Raw genomic sequence first — 23,531 nt, 5'->3', positions numbered from 1 at the left:
TTCAAATTTTCTTGTAATATCTCTCTATCTAGATCATGTATCCATTTTGACCTTATTTTGGGAAATGGTGTAAGATAATGGTCTATGCCCAATTTCTGCCAGACTGCTTTCCAGCTTTTTCAACAATTTTTTACTAAATAATGAATTCTTCTCTCAAAAACTTAAGTCTTTACACTTGTCAAACACAAGGTTATTACTAAAGTCATTTGCTGCTGTAAATTGAGACAATATATTTTCATTAGAGCCACTATTTAAGCAATAAATTCAAACACAGAAGGAAGATTTAGTTCTTGGAGTCCTTTCATTTCATAAAACTGTACACTTCAGGAGCCACAAAGGTATTCCTTCCCTGCACTAACAACTAAGCTGCCAGAAAAGGAATCCAAAGTATTCCCAACCAGAAATGATCTTTAAGTAGGTTCATGAGAAGTTAGCACGACATGGCTTGTGGTAATGAGGAGACTTAGGAGGCAAAACCAGCTTTCAGAAATCTCATTGCACCAAGGAATGGGGTTTAAGCAATTGTGTTCAGGACAATTTATTATACTCTTCTTTTCTTGCCTTTCCCTCTCTCCCTCCTTCCAAAAAGTACCTCAAATTCCAAGAAAAGCCTCCAGTTCTTTTCCCACTTCTGAACGCCTTCAAATAGTTCTTTGTGCAGCTTATAATATTGTTTCAACTTCACAATTTCTTCACCATGGAGCTTTAGCAAGATCTCTGTGTAGTCCTCTGTGTGAGGGTAATAAAGAAGCCAAATTTTAAAATTCCTCTAAAGTCTTGCTAGTCTTTGCTGTTTCCAATATAGCAAAATGCCCCAAATTTCCAAGTATAATGAGTCACTTACACTGTTCTCTGATCACAGCCTCTGGGTAATTATAGCCTCACTTGATCTATTCCATCCCATCTTCTCCAGCAAATTGCCCCTTCTCTCATCCCTACTTTCTCTCCCATCTTTCATTTCTCCCTGTCTACTATATGCTTCCCTGATGTCTAAAAGCATGCTCATATCTCCTCCACCCTTAAACTCTCACTTGATACATCTATCTCTGCTGGCTGTTAACCTATAGAACTCTCCTCTCTTTTGTAGCTAACCTCCTTAAGGAATCTGTCTACAATCCATACCTTCACTTCCTTTCCTCTTACTCTTAGCTTTTTCCAGTCTGACTTTTGACCTCATCATTCAATGCTCTCTAAAGTTATCTATGATCACTTTATTTATTTGACTTTTAATATTTTCCCTATTATATGTAAAAACAAAATTTAACCTTTACTTTTTATAACTTTGAGTTCCAAATTCTCTTCCACCCTCCCCTTCCTTCCCCCTTGTTAAGAAAGCAAGCAATTTGATAAATGTTATACATGTGTAGTCACGCAAAACATATTTCCATATTAGTAATGTTGTAAAAGAAAGCACAGACAAAAAAGAAAAAGAAAGAAAGTTTTTTAAAAAGAGTAAGCTTCCATCTGTATTGAGATTCCATCAGCTTTTTTCTCTGGAGGTGGATAGCATTTTTCATCATAGTTCTTTTTAGAATTGTCTTGGATCACTGTGTTGCTGAGAATGGCTAAGTCATTCATAGTTGATCATCATACAATATTGTTGTTACTATGTACAATGTTCTCCTGGTTCTGCCCACTTCACTTTGCATCAGTTCCTATAAGTCCAGGTTTTTCTGAAAGCATCTTGCTCATCATTTCTTATAGCACAATAGTATTCCATTACAACCATATGATTTTTTAATTGACAAATCTAATAGCCATTTCTCAATCATCATCTTTCTTGACCTTTCTGTAATCTTTGACACTGTCAACCCACTCTCCTCTCCTAGCTATTCTTTTCTCTCTAGGTTTTCATGACACTGCTCTTTCTTAATTCTCTTTCTACCAGTTTGACTGGTTCAGTTCTTCTTGCTGGATCTTCATACAGTTTGTACCACTACCAGTGGGTATCCCCTAAAGTCTCTATTCCTGGCAATCTTCTCCCTCTATACTTTTTTGATTGGTGATTTCATCAGTTGTCATAGATTCATTTATCATCTCTATGCCAATGATTCTCAAATCTGTTTATCCAGTTCTAAAAGCCTCTCTCAACTTCCAGTCTCATATTTCCAACTGCCTTTTGGATATTTTGAACTAGATGTCACACAGATATCTTAAACTCAGCTTGGCCAAAACTGAACTGATTATCTTTCTTCCCCATCTTCCCCCAAACCTTCCCTTCTTCTAAACTCACCATCCTCCCAGTTACCAGTACCATGATTCCTCACTCTCTCATCTCTCAATATCTCATATGCTGCCAAATCTTGTCAATTCTAATTTCACAACATCGTTCATGTACACACCTTTCTCTCCTCTAACACTGCCAATATCCTAGGCCCTCATCACATCACGCCTAGACTATTGCAATAGCCTTCTGGACTCCCTATCTCAAGTCTCTTCCCCACTCCAGTCAATCCTTTACTCACCTGTCTAAGTGATCTTCATAAAGAGCAATTCTTTGTTACCTCCTCTTCAATGAGATTCAATAAAGCCACATCAATGGTTCCCTTTACCTCCAGAATCAAACAGAATAGCCCCTGTTTGCCTTTGAAAACCCTTCAGAACCTGGCCCTTACCCACCTTTCCAGTTTTATCCCTTATTCTCTTCCATGTAGTCTATGGTCCAGTGACACTGGTTTCCTTGTTGTTCCTCAAACAAGACTCTCCCTCTTGGGAGGCAAAGCCAAGATGGCAGGGTAAAAGCAGTGACTTGTTTGAGCTCTCCCCCAAATCCTGCCTAATACCTGTAAAAAATGGCTCTAAACAAATGCTAGAGCAGCAGAACCCACAAAAAGAGAGTAAAAAAAATTTCCAGCCCAAGACAACCTGGATGGTTGTTAAGAAAGGTCTGTTGTGCCAGGATGGGAAAGAAGCACGGTTCAGTATGGGCCAGGCAGTCAAAGACAGGCCCTCAGTGAACCTGGAGCAGGCCTCAGGGGACTGAATCACAGGGCAACTGTAGTAGTTTCCAAACTTCTCAACTCACAACAAACAAAGACAACTTAGAAGGTCAATAGGAAACATCTGTTGGACCTCGATGAGAGAGGAGAGTGGTCTGGCCCCAGTCCTGGCACAGCCCCTTTGGAGGAAGCTGCTTCTGGAGCTCTTGACCCACAGATGGTGGCGGGATTGAGTGGCTGATCAGAGGGGGATTGCAGGGATCTCTTTGCTGGTGCTGACGCAGGATTCTCTTGCTTTGCCCATGCTTGGATCTGAGTTGCAGCTCTGGGTGGTGGTCCTGGGGCGAAGAGGACAGTTGTTGTGGTAGAGCTTTTGGCGGTGGTGGAGAGGGAATCCTCTTCATAGTTCCAAGACAGAGAAGAGTGTTTGTGGTCACTCATAGACCAGAGCACAGGCCAGAAAATGATTAAACACTTCACCTTTGATCATACCATTTAGGAAGAACTGAAAAATTACAGGTCCCTAGAAGTATCTCTGAAAACAGCTGCACAAAACCCCTGAACCTTGGGACAGTGCATTCTCCACACTGGAAGCAGACCCCTATGTTAACAAAGAGTTTAAAACTCAAGTAATTGGCTGGGAACATGAGCAGGCAGCAGAAAAAAACTCAGTCCATAGAATCTTACTTTGGTGACAAAGAAGATCAAAACATACAATTAGAAGACAACAAAGTCAAAGCTCCTACATCCAAAGCCTCCAAGAAAAAAAACATGAATAGGTCCCAAGCCATGGAAGAGCTCAAAAAGGATTTTGAGAAGCAAGAGAAGTAGAGGAAAAACTGGGAAGAGAAATGAGAGTTATGCAAGAAAATCATGACAAATAAGTCAACAGCTTGCTAAAGGAGACCTAAAAAAATACTGAAGAAAATAACACCTTAAAAATAGACTAACCCAAATGGCAAAAGAGGTCCAAAATGCCAATGAGGAGAAGAATGCCTTAAAAAGCAAAATTGGCCAAACGGAAAAGGAAGTCCAAAAGATTACTGAAGAAAATACTTCCTTAAAAAGTAGAATGGAACAAATGGAATCTAGTGACTTTATGAGAAATCAAGACACTGTAAAAACAAATCCAAAAGAATGAAAAAAATAGAAGACAATGAATGTAAAATATCTCATTGGAAAAACAACTGACATGGAAAATGGATCCAGGAGAGATAATTTTAAAATTATTGGACTACCTAAAAGCCATGATCAAAAAAAGAGCCTAGACATCATCTTTCAAGAAATTATCAAGGAAAACTGCCCTGATATTCCAGAACCAGAGGGTAAAATAGAAATGTAAAGAATCCACTGATCACCTCCTGAAAGAGATCCCGAAAGGAAAACTCCTAGGAATATTATAGCCAAATTTCAGAGTTCCCAAGTCAAGGAGAAAATAGTGCAAGCAGCCAGAAAGAAATAATTCAAGTATTGTAGAAACATAATCAGGATGACAAAATTTAGCAGTTTCTACATTAAGAAATCAGATGGCTTGGGATGTGATATTCCAGAGGTCTAAGGAACTAGGATTACAACCAAGAATCACCTACTCAGCAAAACTGAATATAATCCTTCAGGGGAAAAAATTGACATTCAGTGAAATAGAGGACTTTCAAGCATTCTTGATGAAAAGACCAGAAAAAGACATAGAAAATTTGATTTTCAAATACAAGACTAAAGAGAAGCATGAAGAAGTAAACAGGAAAGAGAAATCATAAAGGACTTATTAAAGTTGAACTGTTTACATTCTTACATGGAAAGATAATATTTGTAACTCGAGACCTTTCTTAGTATTACTGTAATTGGAGGGAAAACACACACACACACATATACAGAGGGCACAGAATGGGTTGAAGATGAAGGGATGATATCTAAAAAATAAAATTAAGGGGTGAGAGAGGATTATACTGGGAGAAAGAGAAAGAGACAGGTAGAATGGGGTAAATTATCTCACATAAAACAGACAAGAAAAAGCTTTTACAATGGAGGGAAAGTGGAGGAAGGTGAGAGAGAATGAGTGAATCTTAATCTCATCGGATTTGCTTTAGGAGGGAATAACATACATGTTCAATTTGGTATAGAAATCTATTTTACCTTTCAGGAAAATAAGGGGGAAGGGGGAAGGGGGAAGCAGAAGCAAACACTTTTGAGGAGGGACAGGGTCAAAAGAGAGAATAGAATAAATGGGAGGTAGGATAGGATGAATGGAAATGTAGTTTTTCACAACATGACTACTATGGAAATGTTTTGCATGACTACACATGTATAACCTGTATCAAGTTGCTTGCCTTCTCAATGAGGGTGGGTAGGGAGGGAGGGAGAGAATTTGGAACCCAAAGTTTTAAAAACAAATGTTAAAAAATTGTTTTTACATATAACTGGGAAATAAAATACATAAGCAATGGGGTATAGAAATCAATCCTGCCCTATAGGAAAATAGAAGGGGGGAGATAGAAGGGAGGGCAGATTAGGGGAAGGGTTATTCAGAATGCACGCTGTCTTGGGATGGGGGGGAAGGATGAGATGGGGAGAAAATTTGGAACTCAAAATCTTGTGGAAGTGAATGTTGGAAACTAAAAATAAATACATAAAATTTTAAGAAAAGACCCTCCCTCCTCTCTCCACTCTAGGCATTTTTATTGGCTCTTTCTCCCTCTTCATCTCTGCCTCTTGGTTTCCCTGGTTGCCTTCAAGAATCAACTAAAATCCCACCTTCTGCAAGAAACCTTTCCCCTTAATGCTAGTGCATTCCCTCAGATTACCTACAATTCGCATTGGATATTGCTTGTACATAATTGTTTGCATGTTGTTTCTTCCATTAGTTGTGAGCTCCTTGAGGGCAAAGACTGCTTTTTTGTCTTTCTTTGTAACCCCAATGCTTAACACAGGGCACATGACAATCTCTCTCTAAACTAACTTTAATAAAACAATCACCATATGACTCAAAAGCTTTTGATGGTTCTCCACTCACAGAATAAAGTCTATATTCTTTTATTCATCCTTCTAGGGCCAAGAAAATCTTATTGAGATATATATATATATATATATATACACACACATATATATACACATATATAAATACATAAATATAATATATACTATTAGTATATATTAATATAATAAATAATATTATACAATTATATATACATATACATGTATATACACACACATATATATACAAATACATACACATATTCTCTCTGTCTCTCTCTCTATATATACATGTATATATATATGAACTAAATATGATTGATTTCCTTTGTAATCCTTTGTGTTTTATTCTATTCAGTTAAAAACATTATTTTGATTAAGGGTCCATAGACTTCAGACTGTCAAAAGGGTCTATGACACAAAGATTAAGAATGCACATTCTAAGCCCTCTAATGGCACAGCCTTACCTTTCCCACTCCTCCCCTAAATAGACAATGCTATGTTCATTCTAACCTCCAAGCTTTCATTCATACTATATCTATTCTACCCTTTCTATTGAAATACTATCCATCCTTTAAAGCCCAGGTCAAACGCTACCTCCTACTTTCAGTTTTCCCCTGCCATTTCATCTCAGTTACTGTTTGTCTAGCATGTAATTGTACTATCACTTTTTTTATATAATCACATACTACCTTCTACTGTCTGTGGTTATTCCCTGGTATTTATCATGTTTACATGTTAGCCATCTCTCTCCAATGAAAATATAAGCTCCTTAAGGGTAGGACCCAAGTTATCTAAACTTCTTTTGCATCCCCTGCCTCAGGATTAAGCATAGTAGGATATCAGAAACTTGACAAACATAGATGCTTGGGTGTATCATCCCAGGTGGCCAGCTACACTGAGAGATTCGAGGGAAAAGTTTCCTACTCTGTCATATCATTTCTAGAGGAAATGCTTCAAATGAGAAAAACTGCAGATCACTTCCAACAGCCTTACAAACTGTCATCTGTACAAGAATACCAATTTACATTGCTAACCAGAAAAATAATCTGACATGAATTCCTTTTCAAACGCATGTTCTTCTTGTCAGGAGAACTGGCTTATAGAAATGCAGCAGTAAGCAGACAAGCCTGTGTTGATATAGTGCCCATACTAACCGTTATAGTAATAGGTAAAGGCTTCTTTCTGCTGTTGGCTGTAAAAGCATTTTTCCCAATATAGTGCCAGCTCCACCTTGCTTGCTTCAATCATTTTCTTCAAGTTCTGAATCCTCAAATCTTCCAACCGATCCATGTCTAACTGTAGCTGCAAAGGGGAGAACTGTCCAAAAAGTGCTTCTCTTTTTTCTCAAGAACAGTCTTAACATTAGTTTATGCCAAGCTTCTTCTGTTTAGTCAAGCCTCAGTTTAGAGTTTGATTTCACCTAATCATCTACCAAGTTTTCAGGGCTCTAATTACCAGGCAAGAGTACTGGCAATAAAAGGTTAGCTCATAATTCAAGATATCAAATGACTCAAAAGTATGTTCTAAGATGGTTTCTAAGAATGAATATATAAAAGAGGGTCATTGGGGCAGCTAGGTGGCACAGTGGATAGAGCTCCAGCCTTGGAGTCAGGAGGACCTGAGTTCAAATCTGGCCTCAGAGACTTGACACTTACTAGCTGTGTGACCCTGGGCAAGTCACTTAACCCCATTGCCTAGCCAAAAAAAAATAAAAATAAAAGAGGGTCATTAGCTTCTTAAGTCTTCCACAACTTTCAGAGGATAGTAACCAAAACCCAGAAAGTCATGGAGACAGATATATGGTCTCCTTGCCAAAAGTGATGGAAAAACATAGTAACTTCTGTTATAGGAGTTGACAATCTATGGTATACACACCAAAGATAATGCATCCCAATTCCCATGGCACAAAAAATGTCTCACAGGTCAGAAGCTGGACAGCAACCAGCAATCCTTTCTACCATGTCTGGCACACTAATGAAAAGAATCAGAACCTTGACATACCAAGATAGAAAGGTTGCCCATGTCTGGGCTATTATATTTTCTTACCACTTTTCTGATTTTGGCCTTTGACCCAGTCATGAACATGGCCAGAGCTTCTCTCTCCTGGGTAGATATTTGTAACCAGAGCCAGAGTTCCCTGATTCGAGAGCGTAGCCCTTTACACACAGCTTCATTCTCAGCTTTTTCCATTTCCAGCTGCAACAAAGAAAATGCGTTCCTAATCAAAATAAAGTACCTCCTTCTAAAGAGAAATAGCTGAAGATATTGAAGCAACAAGGCAGAAGACAGGAGTGGGTGTCTGAAATCTGATCAGCTGAAAACAGTGTGAATTAATGAAAAAATGTTAAGGGCTTCCTATGCACCAGGCACTGGGCATCTAAATACAAGCAAGCATGACAGTCACTGCTCTCAAGGAGTTTATGCTCTGATGTGGGAAGGTAACACATAAAAGGGAGGTAGAAGGAGGAGATAAATGCATGACTGGCAACATGGTTTAGAAATGGCTGGAAGTGCTATGAAGTCCTGATAATTCCATGACTCCAGGCAATACATGGCAAAAGTTCACCTATTGGGGCAGCTAGGTGGCGCAGTGGATAGAGCACCAGCCCTGGAGTCAGGAGGACCCGAGTTCAAATTCGACCTCAGACACATAACACTTACGAGCTGTGTGACTCTGGGCAAGTCACTTAACCCCAATTGCCTCACCAGAAAAAAAAAAAAAAGGTTGACCTACCAGGGTCCAGAATCCTAGGGACAGAAACCACATTCCAGTGGCAAGGGGTTGAGGCAACATGGTTTGGAAGTAGCTAGGAAGTGAAAATTGGCTAGGAGTTGGGTTCCTATTTAAGGCCTTTCAGACAATAGCCCAGTATTGCTTCTGTTTGTATTAGGGCTTTGACAGAAATATTAACTAGGATCCAAGGCAGCTGAGCAAGCTGGTGAAAAAGACTGGAAGCTTACTATAAATAAAGTTCTATCAGGACCCCAGAGGTGGTGAATGGGTAGGAGCAAACAACTATTCACCACGAGTTAGTGACAAGAACAAAAACTTCCCACAAGTTTGAAGAACATGGGGAATTTTGTAATAATCTGGAGAAAATAACATGATGTTTATCTGCCAGTGCCATGTATATATGCACAAAATGCAAGTTGGTCCCCCTACCAGAGGATACGGTAAAAGGGCTAATGGCATACGTCTCTCCAATTACTCAGCAAGCATTTATTGAGAACTTACTAGATGTGAGGAATAATTTAAAAAAAAAAAGAATGAAACAATCCAGATTCTCAAGGAACTTATATTGCAAGGTGTCAGGGCAAATGAAATGTTCCTGGAAAGAATGAAAAGAAGTGCTTCAAAGGAGAATAAAAACAGCAAGAGGCATAAGGAAATCCTATCCTGTGTGGGGAGGTTCAAGGATGGAAAAAAGTGACATGGCAGGGGAAAGAAGGAAGACTTTATCATTTTGAGCTCTGCAATACATACAATGCTCTTTCCACAGAGCAAGGATCTGGACCCTCTCAGGAGCAAACAGTTCCTTGTGTTCTGCTCTAAAGGACGGATGATGTAACTGCTGTGTTGCCAAGAGAAGAGTTCTAATCAGAGGAAGAAGAAATTGGACTTCCTGCTGAGGGGTATACCAACCACGAATAATTCAGAGGTAGATTGAATATATAGAAACATTGTGGTAATGGCTAAAGCATTAGAATCAGAAAGATTCAGGTTCAAATTCTACCTTGGACACTTGCTAGCTGTGTGACTGGAGAAGTCACTTAACCTCTGCCTTAGTTTCCTCAAGAGATTTGTAAAATGCTCTGTAAATGTTAAGGAACTGTATAAATATAAACTATTATTAGTATCACTGCCTTCTTCTAGCAGTTCACATAAGGATAAATCATATTGAGAAAAGTGGCTCAAACAAACATCCCACAATCTGAAATAACTGGTGAATATGACAGTTAAACCATCATTAGTGATCTCGGAAAATCACTGAACCCAAGAGATACTACAAAATTGAAAATCAGCAGATTTCCCAGTTTACCCTCCAAAAAAGTATGTTAGTAAACTTGACTTTGATGCCTGGGAAACATTCCAGAATGTATTTGAAAAAAAAAAGTTTCTTTTTTTATCATGATCGTGACAAACATCAACAAACATGGATATTTCCATTATATAAGGAACAGAAAAAAAGGATTGTGTAGGAAATTGTGTATCTCTATTACATATAGCTTATTTCTTCAAATATATATCAAATTTAACATGATAGTACAAGATGGCCATGCTCCTTATTGAACTTCTCCAATATCTGTCATTTTCCTTTTTTTGTCAACTTACCAATCTGATGGGTATGAAGTAGAACCTCAGAGTTGCTTTAATTTGCATTCCCCTAATTATTAGTACAGGACAGCTAGGTGACACATGGATAGAACACTGGGTTGAGAATCAGGAAGATTCATCTTCCTGAATTCAAATCCGACCTCAGACACTTACTAGTTGTGTGACCCCAGGCAAGTCACTTAAGCCAGTTTGTCTCAGTTCCTCATCTATAAAAATGAGCTGGAGAAGGAATGGCAAACCCTTCTAGTGTTTTTGCCAAGAAAACCCAAAACAGAGTCATGAAGAGTTGGACGTGACGGAAATGACTAAACAACAGCAACGACACAATAATTAGTTATTTGAAGCATTTTTTCATGTGGCTATATAGACTATTTGTCATCTTTCTAATTTTAACTGCATTTTGTTACAATTTTATGGAATCAAAATTGTCCATTTCTGTGGACCTTCTATGCTCCTCTCTATCTCTTGTCTGGTCTTGAACTTTTCACGTAGAGTTGTGAAAGGTGTTTTCTTCATTTCTCCTCTAATTGGTTTATGATGGGACCTTGTATATCTAGGTCTATCCACTTGGAGCTTGTTGAAGGACACGGTGTGAGATCTTGGTCTAAACCTGTTTTCTGCTAGACTGTTTTCTATTTTTCCCAGTAGTTTTTCTCAAATAGTGAGACCTTATCCCAATAGTTGGGGTCTTCGATTGAATATCCCTCTTTTATCCTCTACCCAGAGAACCATTTCCTATAACAACAAAATCAAAATGAAAAGGGAAAAAAAGCATCTCTATAAAATTAATGAAAAAAGGTATGGTAGTAAACATGTTGAATTTAAAGTGAGAGGACTGAAATCCTAACCCTGCTACTTACTGCCTATGTGACTTTAGGTATGGGCCTTCCCCAGTGTCTCATCTGTAAAATAAAGGGCTTGAACTAGATGGCCTTTTACCTCTAGACCTATGATGCTATGATCCCATCAACAGTCTGGCAGGATATGTAATGCTCCATATCCATAGTCTCACACCTCTGCAAAGGTAGGGAAGTACATTTTCTCATCTCTTTGAGAACGAGTTTCATACAATACTTACATAGCATTCAGTATTGTTTTTGTCCTTCCTACTTACATGATTGTAGTCATTCTGTATGATTTTCCAAGTTCTGCTTATTTCACTCTGCACCAACAGTTCATTTAAGTCTTCCCACGATCCTTTCAATTGTTTTTATTAAATTCTTCATATTCATCATATCTTACAATGTAGTAACATTCCATTATGTTTTTGTACCACAATTTGTTTAGACATTCCCCAAATAATGGCTATTTTATTTCTACTTCTTTTCTACCACAGAAAGTTCTGCCAACATGGCTAATGTGAAAATGTTTCACATGACTTTACATATATAATTGATATCATATTACTTGCTTTCTCAGTGGGTGGGGGAGGGAGAGAATTTGGAACTCAAAACTTTTTTTTAATGTTAAAAATAAAAAAATTTTTAAATTTAAAATGAAAAAAAGTTCTACTCTGTATAAATTGGTAGATATGGAGACTTTTTAAAAAAATCATTGACTTCCTTGGAGTATATGCATAGCAGCAGGATCTCTGGATTAAAGGGTATGAGCATTTTAGTCACTTCTTTTCCCCAAAATTGTTTTTCTTTCTTTTTTGCTTAAGGCAATTGGGGTTAAGTGACTTGCCCAGGGTCACACAGCTAGTAAGTGTTAAGTGTTTGGTCTGAGTCTGGATCTGAACTCAGGTCCTCCTGACTTTAGGGCCGGTGCTGTATCCACTGTGCCACCTAGCTGCCCCCAAAATTGTTTTTCAAAATGGTTAGACCAGCTTTATTGTGCTTCTCCAACAGTGACTATTCCCATATTTTGTCACCTCTGCCAATCGCTGGGTTTTCACAGAGCTTTTGTGAGCAAACCAGTTTGCAAACCTTAAGAACTCTAGCAATGGAAATCATTATTGTTACTATCTTGGTTACAAGCTTGCCACTTTTCTATAAGGCACCAAAAGAAAAAAAAATGTAGGTTTCTAAAGTTAACATGAAACTAGTGGGCCATAAACTCCCATCTAGAAATAAAGCAAACATTGTTGAGGTTCTACCCACAGCTCCTTTCCAAAGTTCTGTACTCAAGTTACTATCTTGAATTTGCAGCAGCATACCTGTAAAAGCAGATTCTTTAGGGCTGTTAGGTTCTCCAATGACAGACAAAAGGTCTCTTCATTCTTATATACCACATCTCTCTCAAAATCCGTTTCTGGGGTGTGACCTAGGTCTTCCATACAGAGCAGGATCTGCTTCTTTGTGCTGACAAAATCTTCCCATCGGCTTGCCTGTAGAAGCAAAGAAGTTATACGGCACCCCAGAAGTGAGTGAAAGACAGGAAGAGTGTCAAGAAGCAATTATACCTTTGTTTCCTCCAGAGCTGCCAGGTAATTTCTGAACTGGTTCAACTCCTCTATGCTGAGTACAGAGTCATTGTCAAGGCCGTATGGGAGCACACAAAGAATCTCACACAATTTTTGGTCTTGTTCTTGAAGTAGTTTCTGTTCTTGTAGCCTTTCTTCTTTCTGTCTTTTCAACTCTTCTATCTGTGTTTGAAGATCCTGCTCTAGCTCCAACATGGTAGTCTCCTCTCTTTCCTGTGCCAAATAACGATGACTCAGAGTAAAAACACTAAAGACAACCTTACCAGAAGTAAAGGAAGGACAAGTGAGGGGAACTTCTCAATTTGACTCATTTATGAGTTATCCCATAGCAACAGGGGTTATTTTCCTGAGTTTTTTAGAGAGTTTCAGAGAGATTCCCAGAGAAGAAATAAAAAATGGGGATATATTAGAGCATCATAGACTGTTTTTAATGAAATTAGAAAGAAGCTTGGTTTTGGTTAGTTCTCGGATGAGTCATTTAGCTTATATGTGTTCTCCTTCAGGTATGAGAGCAATTTAAAACCTCTGCTTGTGCTGGCTTAGTCTTGATTCATCCACCAAGCTATTTATAGCTTTGTCACATCCCTTTCTTCTGCCTTGTTATTCCTCTCTTTCTACTTTCCTCCTTTTTTTAAAAACAGTGCCACCCACTCTCCAGTTTGTATCTATGTCTGGAAGATTCCAGTTGATTGGCACATCCCTACCTGTGATATCAGAAGTATAAAGCAATCAATAAATCAAAAATCATACCATAAAAACTTACTATGTGCCAGACATCGTGCTGAGGATACAAAGAAAAGGCAAAAACAGATTCTACTCTCAAGAAGCTTACATTCAAATGGGAGAGACAACATGTATATAAATAGATAGAGCAAAAGAAATACCAAGTACGTTGAAAATAATCTTACAGGGGAAGGCTTGAACAGCTGGGTGGGGGGCGGTGGGGTGGAATCAGGAAGGGGGAGCCAGGAAAAGTCTGCTGTAGAAGGTAGCTGTGATAGGAACAGTAAGTTAAACTGTGCTTCCACACATTAGCCTAGTTTTTTCCTCAGAAAGTACTGTAACCATTTGTGATAATTGCTTGGCTTAGGGGACTAAAGGGTCATCACTTCCCAGTTACCTAAGTACAGAGTATCCAGGATGAGTTCCAGAAGCTATCTGAGCAAGTTTCTCCTAGCTGAATCAAACCTGAGATGACCTCAATGCCTTGCCTTGTAAAACATCCTTCTCCTGCTATGCTAAGTAAATTTTCTTTGGCTACCTGTAAAATGATGTACAAGTGTTTCATTTTGTTCTAATATTGAATCTAAAATGATAAGGGGTCTGGCCTTAGGCAGGCTAAGCCAAGAATAAATGGCGTAGTCATTCAGGATTGGAACATAAGGAGCTTATTGAAATAAGGGGATGAGCAGTAAATGCAGAGGGAGATGAACTCACACTGGCAAGATTTTTGGTGATGCTTTTGGTGACAATAATAATAATAACTAACATTTATATATTTCAAGGTTTGCAAAATACTTTACAAATGTATCGTTTAACCCTCACAACAACCCTGGCACATATGTGCTATTATTGTCATCCCCATTTTACAAATGAGGAAACTGAGGCAGAGATTAAGTCACTTGCCCAGGGTAACACAGCTAGGATTTGGGGCAGGATTTGAATTCACATCTTCCTGACTCCAGGTCTAGTGCTTTATCCATTGCACAAATTAGCTGCATCTCTAGGTCCTTCTAGAGACTGTAGTTGCTTACTGTAAGGTACCTTCCTCTTCTGGGATATCAGAGAATAAACTGCCTGTGGCTATTCGGCAAGGAAAAACCAATGTGAGTATACTCCAAACCTCTAATAGATACCCTGAAGATAAGTGCCTTAAACTATTTCTTAGGCCCTCCAGCTGTGTTGCCCCTGTGCTCTATGAGCAAAGCAGATTGGCAGTATCTCAAAAGGTACATGAGATGTGCAAATTTAGAGCTATCTCCACTTCAAATGTTAATATGGACTATTTGTACCCAACCTGTGATAGAGCCTTCTGAGCATGTATTGGGCTGATCAGTCACAGGTGGACACACTCTACCTTGACCCCAACGTAGTGGTATCATTTTGGTCCTCTTCTAACATGAAGGACAACAACCAACCAACCTAGGCCTTTCAAGTAGGTAATTTAAGCCCTTAGTTCTACAAGGGGATCTCCTCAGAACTCAGTTTATCTTTGAAGAAGCCTAGAGGGATTAAATTTGAGGGAATTGAAAGAGCTCTCCCCTCTACTTAGAAACAAGAACAAAATCAGAAGAATGAGTTATGCTCTACCTTTACTGAGATTGAATATTTTGTATTCCCAAGGCTCACCAGTTGCCTCATCAAAGACCTACTGAAAGAATGCCCCTTCCAACTTTAAGGGAGTCATATCTGTGTATGAATAGGGGAAGAATTGGAAAAGCATGGCTTTTGGGAAAAGATTGAATAGCAGAATAAGCGGTATCCAGTCCTTTAAGTACATAAGGACAAAGTCAGCAAACTAAGGGGTAGCATGAGGGTCTCCAAAAAAGAGAAAATGCAAATCAAGACACAGACCTGGAATTCTAAGACTGTTAATATTTAAATGTGCTGGAGAAACTGCATTGGTTTGTTTGTTAAATTTGGCCTTTGAGTGGCCTTCAATGAATCTTCCTTCAATTAATCTGTATTATCTAAGAATTGTGACTACACCATGGCAATAGAGAACTCCATTTGAATCTGAACCAGCTAGATAATAATATTTGAATCTGAATGACCTCAATAACTGGCCTGACACTCTCTCCATTTTATATATGTTGATACAGTCTGAGAGTGAAATAAAGACTTTCAATTTGGATATCATCATTAATATTGGGATGTAAAAAATGGAACATAACTTAAAAACAGAAGTCAATGGAAAGAAAGAAATGCACTGAACATTTTTCTCTTCATAATAAAAATTCCTGTTTCTAACATTCACTTAGTTGCATAGGGGTAACACAATGTTATTTAACTCTCTTGTATAACAACAGAGCCAGTGGCTGATTGAGCATGCTTCAAATACGCCATCAGGCTCAGCGTGGATGTTGGCCCTGATAATGTCATGAGGAAAAAACAAAATAAAAATAACATAAAAGAATCGAATATCATTTTACACTTTTAACAATGCATTAAATCTCATAAGGCTGGCTGAGCAGTTTTATAATGCACGGTGAAAATATCCTTTGTAATATAGACAGGGTGGTATATGATAGTAACCAGAGGGGGAACACGACCTATGATTCCACAGAAAAATGTTAACTACCTTGAGTCAACGTAAATAGAAAAAGAAGACACAACTATCCCCTGGGAAAACTTCCACATAACCCCAGGCCATCCTGTGCAAAGTTAAGGAGGTGAATAGAATATTAGAAAAGTTAGGTATGATAGACCTCTGGAGAAAACTGAATAGGGATAGAAAGGAATATACTTTTTTCTCGGTGGTATATGGCACATACACAAAAGTTGACCATGTACTAGGGCATAAAAACTTCACAATCCAATGCAGAAAGGCAGAAATATTAAATGCATACTTTTCAGATCATGATGCAATGAAAATTATATGTAGTAAAGGGCCATGGAAAGACAGACTAAAAAATAATTGGAAACTAAATAATCTAATCCTAAAATATGACTGGGTCAAACAACAAATGATAGAAACAATGAATAATTTCATTCAAGAGAAGGACAATAATGAGACAACATACCAAAGTGTATGGGATGCATCGAAAACAGTTCTTAGGGGAAGTTTTATATCTCTAAATGCTTATATGAATAAAATAGAGAAAGAGGAGATCAATGAATTGGTCATGCAACTAAAAAAAACTAGAAAAAGAACAAATTAAAAATCCTCAATTAAAAACCAAATTAGAAATACTAAAAACCAAAGGAGAAATTAATAAAATTAAAATTAAGAAAACTATTGAACTAATAAATAAAACTAAGAACTGGTTTTATGAAAAAAAAACAATAAAATAGATAAAACTTTGGTTAATTTAAGTAAAAAAAGAAAGAAGAAAACCAAATTACCAGTATCAAAAATGAAAAGGGTGAATCCACCGTCAAGGAAGAGGAAATTAAAACAATAATGAAGAACTATTTTGCCCAACTGTATGCCAATAAATTTGACAATCTTAGTGAAATGGATACATATTTACAAAAATATAAATTGCCCAAATTAACAGAAGAGGAAATAAAATACTTCAATAACCCCATCTCAGAAAAAGAAATTGAGCAAGCCATTGATGAACTCCCTAGGAAAAAATCGCCAGGGCCAGATGGATTTACAAGCGAATTCTATCAAACATTTAAGGAACAATTAATTCCAATATTATAGAGACTATTTAGGAAAATAGGTGAAGAAAGAGTCTTACCAAATTCTTTTTATGATACAAATATGGTGCTGATACCTAAACCGGGAAGAGCCAAAACAGAAAGAAAATCATAGACCAATTTCCCTAATGAATATAGATGCAAAAATGTTAAATGAAATATTAGCAAATAGGTTACAGCAACTTATCACAAGAGTAACACACCATGACCAGGTAGGATTTATACCAGCAATGCAGGGCTGGTTCAATATTAGGAAAACTATCAGCATATTTGATCATATCAACACCAAAACTAACAGAAACCACATGATCATCTCAATAGATGCAGAGAAAGCTTTTTGACAAAATACAATACCCATTCCTATTAAAAACACTAGAGAGCATAGGAATAAATGGAATCTTCCTTAAAATAAAAAATAGCATCTACCTAAAACCTTCAGCAAGCATTATATGTAATGGGGACAAGCTAGAAGCATTTCTGATAAGATCAGAGGTGATCCATTATCATCACTGTTGTTCAATGTCATACTGGAAACGTAAGCTTTAGCAATAAGAAAAGAAAAAGAATTGAAGGTATTAGAATAGGCAAAGAAGAAACAAAGCTATCACTCTTTGCAGATGATATGATGATATATTTAGAGAATACCAGAGAATCAAGTAAAACTACTTGAAATAATAAACAACTTTAGCAAAGTTGCAGGCTACAAAATAAACCCACATAAATCATCAGCATTTCTATATATTACCAACAAAGCCCAGAGATAGAAAGAGAAATTCCATTTAAAGTTACTGTGGACATTATAAAATATTTAGGAGTCTACCTCCCAAAACAAACCCAGGAACTCTATGAACACAATTACAAAACGCTTTTCACACAAATAAAGTCAGATCTAAATAATTAGAAAAACATCAGTTGCTCATGAGTAGGCCGAGCTAATATGATAAAAATGACAATTCTACCTAAGCTAATTTACTTATTCAGTGCCATACCAATCAAACTTCCAAAAAATTATTTTATAGAGTTAGAAAAAATAGTAACAGGATTCGTTTGGAAGAGCAAAAGGTCCAGAATATCAAGGGAACCAATGAAAAGAAATGCAGGGGAAGGTGGCCTAGCCATTCCAGATCTTAAATTGTATTATAAAGCAGCAATCATCAAAACTGCTCGGTACAGGCTAAGAAATAGAGTGGTGGATCAATGGAATAGGTTAAGTATGCAAGACATAGTAGTCAATGACTATAGTATTTTATTATTTGATAAACCCAAAGACCCCAGCTTCTGGGATAAGAACCCACTCTTTGAAAAAAACTGCTGGGAAAACTGGAAAAGAGTATGGCAGAAACTAGACATTGATCAAAGTCTCACACCATATACCAAAGTAAAGTCAAAATGGGTTCATGATTTACATATAAAGGCTGATACTCCTAGCAAACTGGGAGAGCAAGGAATAATTTACCTGTCAGACTTATGGAGAACAGAAGAATTCATGACCAAACAGGAGATAGAGAACATTATGAAATGCAAAATAGATAACTTCAATTACATTAAATTGAAAAGTTTTTGCACAAACAAAGCCAATGCAACCAAGATTAGAAGGAAAGTAGAAAACTGGGAAAGAATTTTTATAACCAGTCTCTCTGATAAGGGCCTCATTTCTAAAATATATAGAGAATTAAGTCAAACTGATAAGAATACAAGTCATTCCCCAATTGATAAATGGTCAAAGGATATGAACAGGCAGTTCTCCGATGAAGAAATTAAAGCCATCTATAGTCATGTGAAAAAATGCTCCAAATCACTATTGATTAGAGAAATGCAAATCAAAACAACTCTGAGGTACCACATCACACCAATCACATTGGCCAACATGACAAAACAAGAAAATGATAAATGTTGGAGAAGATGTGGGAAAATTGGAACACTAATGCATTGTTGATGGAATTGTGAAAGGATCCAACCATTTTGGAGAGCAATTTGGAACTATGTCCAAAGGGTTATAAAAATGTGCATACCCTTTGACCCAGCAACAGCACTTCTAGGGCTCTATTCCAAAGAGATCATACAAATGGGAAAAGGATCCACAAGTACAAAAATATTTATAGAAGCTCTTTTTGTGGTGGCAAAGTATTGGAAATTGAGAGGATTCCCATCCATTGGGGAATGGCTGAACAAGTTGTGGTATATGAATGTAATGGAATACTATTGTGCTATAAGAAAGGATGCACAGGCAGGCAGACTTCAGATCAACCTGGAAACACTTGTATGGTTAAATGCTGAGTGAAGTGAGCAGAACCAGGAGAACATTGTACACAGTAACAGCCACATTGTGCAATGACTAATATTGATAGACTTAACCCTTCTCAGCAATACAAGGATCTAAGACATGTCCAAATGCCTCATGATGGAAAATGCTATCCACAATTCAAGAAAGAACTCTGGAGTTTGATTACAGATTGAAGCATACCATTTGCTATTTTTTTTCTTCTGTTGTGTTTTGTTTCTTTTTTCTGGTGGTTTTTCCTATTGGTTCTAATTCTTACAACATCACTAATGTGAAAATATGTTTAATAGGAATGTATATGCATAGTCTATATCATATTGTGCCCCGCATTGGGGAGGGAGGGGGAGAAAAATCTAAAACTCAAAAGCTTATGAAAGTGATTGTTGATAAATCAAAATAAATAAAAAAGGGAAAAATGTTAAAAATTGTTTTAACATGTAATTGGGGGAAAAATAAAATAAATTTTTTAAAAATGCCTGGGTGTCTAGAGAGTATAGAGACAAAACAGATAGTAAGGCCTAGGCATGGCCATCTAACTAGAAGGATTGGAATTCATTATTTCTTGTTCAGTGAAGTGGTGTGAAATCTGCCCCACAGTTGGGGTGGGGATGGGGATAAAAGCACTCAGGTTCACAATCATTGTGAAGAGTAGGCCCAAAGGTCGGGACTGGGTTGGTGTGATGACTGAGGAAGGAGGGGAACTGATCAGAAAGGAGGAGAAAAGGGGAAGGAGTATTGGCAGAATGCCTAGGGGAAGGGGAGATCCAACTGGGATACCTACAGAGTATTGCCTGGAGCAAGGGAAAGATTCTCAGGACCTATTCTACTCTACCCTAAAGAACCCAGAGGGAACACAACCTTGTACTGCGCAAAATTTTTATTAATAATCTTGAGGAAAATACAGGAGACATGATTGTCAAAATTGCAGTTGTCATGTAGGAAAGGAAAGCAAATACGCTCGGTGATAAAATCAGAATTCAAAAGGAACTTAGCAAATATAGGATGATATTGAAAACAATAATTATGTTTCTCACTTAGATTTTAAAAAGTTACCTTTACAAGTCCAGGATAAAAGTGAGACATGGAAAGATAATGGGGCAGGCAGCTAGATGGCTCAGTGGATAGAGCATTGGGCCTGGAGTCAGAAAGACCTGTGCTCAAATCCAGTCTCAGACATTTATTAGATGTGGCCCTGGGCAAGTCACTTAATCTCTGTTTGCTTTAATCCACTGGAGAAAGAAATAGCAAACCACTCCAGTATCTTCCCCAAGAAAACCCCATGGACAATGATCCATGGGGTCATGAAGAATTGGACACAACTGAAGGACAACAACCACAACAAATTCAAGTGACCAATGGGAATTGTTTCTTGTGGACTTTGTGAGTCTTTGGTGCAAGCCATTGGGAGAAGCACTCGAAAGAACACCCTGAAGACGCCAGTTGCACTGCTGTCAACTCATGAGGACAGGTGGGAGAGTTGCAGTAGTTTAAAAAAGTTCTCAGGGCAGCTAAGTGGCGCAGTGGATAGAGCATTGGTCCTGGAGTCAGGAGGACCTGAGTTCAAATCCGGCCTCAGACACATAACACTTACTAACTGTGTGACCCTGGGCAAGTCACTTAACCCCATTGTCTAGCAAAAAAAAAAAGTTCTCTCTGTCTCTCTCTCCCCTCCCTCCTTCTCTTCTCCTCCTCCTCCATCTGCCTTCCAGTAAGGCGCCCCTCTCACTGTGTAGTAGTTCTTAACCTCATAGATTAGCTAGGAGGAGTAGATTGGCCTACAGCACCTAGCCTAGCATGAGAAGGCAAAGGGACCTCAGGAGCAGTAGCCACAGGCCGCATTTGAACTCGGGGCCTCCTGACTCCAGGACCGGTGCTCTATCCACTGTTGGAATGTTGGAAACTGAGAGAATTGCAATAAGTCCAGACCCTGAATCGGCATGATGGAGATAGGAAGGAAAGGAAAAGGATGGAAGAGATCGAAGACTGCTTTGTCACATGATTAGATGTGAAGAGCAAGAGAATAAACAAAGGCAGCCAAGGTTTTGAAATTGAGTAAGAGAGAGAGGATGGTGGTACTGTTAAAAGATATGAAGAGGAATAAGGTTAGGAGGGAAGAGGTCAGTTTTGCACATACTGAATTTGAGGTAACGGCTGGATATCTAAAATGGCTATGTCAAGCAAGCAGATGGAAAAGTGGATCTGAAGTTCAGAAAGTCAGGCAGAGCTACAGTTTTAGATTTAGGGATGGCTTGGTCTTGATCCTTAGCATCAATCTTTGATAACTAAATCCTTAGAGGCTGTATTTAGTATAAGACTTATGAGGTAGCTAGGTAGTACAGTGGATAGAGCACCAGCCCTGGAGTCAGGAGGACCTGATTTCAAATCTGGCCTTAGACACTTGACACTTACTAGCTGTGTGACCCTGGGCAAGTCACTTAACCCCCACTACCTTGCCCCCCAAAAAAAGACTTACCAGAAATGGTTCCAGTTTTAACTCTTTGATCAGAGTGTCCTGCTCTTTTTGATAAGAATCAATTCTTTTCAGGAGCCTTTCCTTCAGGCTTTTTTCCTCTGCAATCATCATGTCCAGGAGGCACTATAGCAAAAGAGAATCAGTCCATAGAATACTAAAGAATGGTTAGGGGTTTGGAAAAAAAAAAGAAAGAAAAAAAAACTTCATAGTATTTCAAGAATAGAGGATCTTTACAACAGACAAAGCCTATGATGTCGATGCTAACACCTTCACAAAAATCAGATTGGCAGTGTACATCCACTGTCACCATATGTGAAGACAAAGCCCTGAGGCCAAAAAGGAGATCACAGCTCCACTCACTTGGACACGTTGAAGCCTGTGATCCTCTGGAATCCCGATCGAGTCCCAGATTTCTTGAAGTTGGCCCAAAGCTTTATAGAAACAGGCTGTTGAGTCCTCCACCAAGACTTCACTAAGCAGCAAAAAAAAAAAAAGAAAGAAAGAAAAAAAATGGACTTGCCAGATCAACCAGTGTTTACAGGAACAAAAAAATGAAATAAAAAGCATCACATCAACTCAGGTGAATCAAGTCATTCTGATTAGAGGGGTAATTTATTTCTCCATCTACAATTTAGCCTCTAAGATGTTCCCACAATAATAATGATTTGATAAAAGAGGAAAAGGAAATGCCCTTACTACAAACTCCCCTTTATCCAAAATTCACTGCTTTTCCTATATTTTAGCATCATTCTTGTTAGGTTGTAAGTTCCCTAAGGAGCTCTGCCCACCATGGCAGAATTCCTTAAGGACCCCTGCCCACTGTATAGGGTAACAATAAATCTTTGCCACCTTGACTCAAAGAATGCTTTAGTCTGTGAATTCATTCCAGATGTCCCCATATCCTATACTCTGGTCCTTGAGGGGTCTCAACCTCTCAGACTACAACAGAAGGAACTCCCTTCTATCTGAAGGATTAATTCCATCTACAGAATTCTCAGGACATAGTTACCAGGTGAGAGATAATGAGTACCTAAATTTGGCATTTCTCACATGTGGCATATCCCAGAAGCATTTCAAAAATCAATGCACCTAAAACCTAACATCATCTTACTCTAAAATCTGGCTCTTCCTCCTGACTTCCCCACTCTCAGTCACCTAAGAGAGAAAGATCATGTGGTTTTGCATACCATATACAATATATAGGATGTCCCAAAAGTCTTAGTACAGTTTTAAACTGACAAAAGCTTAAAACTGCACTAAAATTTTGGGTCCCTATATAAATGTGAATTTCCACTCCTTTCCTTGCTCCCTACATCCAACCAACAAACCACCATACCCTGTTAATTTGAACTCTAAAATATTTCCTATGTCTGTCCTTTCCTTTTCATTCTGACAGTTAAGGCCCTCTTACTTGGATTATTATAACAGCTTCTTAACAAATCTCCCTACCCCCAATCTATCTTACACACTGCTGCCAGATTACTTGTAGGGCAACAGAAGACAGAGAGGACTGAGATGAGAATATGACAAAAAAAAAGACCAGTGGCAGAGGTTGGAAGAACACATTCTAGTAAATGTATCCTTCTCAGATCATAATGCAATAAAAATTACATTCAATAATAGGGAATGGAAAGAGAGATTAAAAATTAATTGGAAACTAAATAATCTAATCCTAAAAAATAAGTGGGTCAAAGAACAAATCATAGAAACAATCAATCGTTTCATTAAAGAAAATG

The 23,531-nt window shown here is 38.1% G+C and overlaps 1 protein-coding gene across 1 annotated transcript in view; it reads right to left on the bottom strand.

Moving 5' to 3' along the window:
• The window catches only part of LOC114042399 (protein regulator of cytokinesis 1-like), a 29,085-nt gene extending 6,723 nt beyond the window's left edge, over positions 1 to 22,362 (bottom strand). The window contains exons 1-7 of the mRNA XM_027861090.1: positions 22,156 to 22,362; positions 21,796 to 21,918; positions 12,653 to 12,886; positions 12,407 to 12,577; positions 7,959 to 8,108; positions 7,067 to 7,214; positions 593 to 729 (exon numbers count right to left, since the gene is read on the bottom strand). Coding sequence (XP_027716891.1) covers positions 593 to 729; positions 7,067 to 7,214; positions 7,959 to 8,108; positions 12,407 to 12,577; positions 12,653 to 12,886; positions 21,796 to 21,918; positions 22,156 to 22,362 — 1,170 coding nt within the window. The remainder of the gene's footprint in view (positions 1 to 592; positions 730 to 7,066; positions 7,215 to 7,958; positions 8,109 to 12,406; positions 12,578 to 12,652; positions 12,887 to 21,795; positions 21,919 to 22,155) is intronic.
• Positions 22,363 to 23,531: the final 1,169 nt, after the last annotated feature.

The sequence above is a fragment of the Vombatus ursinus genome, unplaced genomic scaffold (assembly GCF_900497805.2).
Source record: "Vombatus ursinus unplaced genomic scaffold, bare-nosed wombat genome assembly UNPS02014444.1, whole genome shotgun sequence".
NCBI classification, from domain to species: Eukaryota; Metazoa; Chordata; class Mammalia; order Diprotodontia; family Vombatidae; genus Vombatus; species Vombatus ursinus.
The sequence above is the reverse complement of the archived record's forward strand: the minus strand, read 5'-3'. Positions and strand labels throughout refer to the sequence as shown.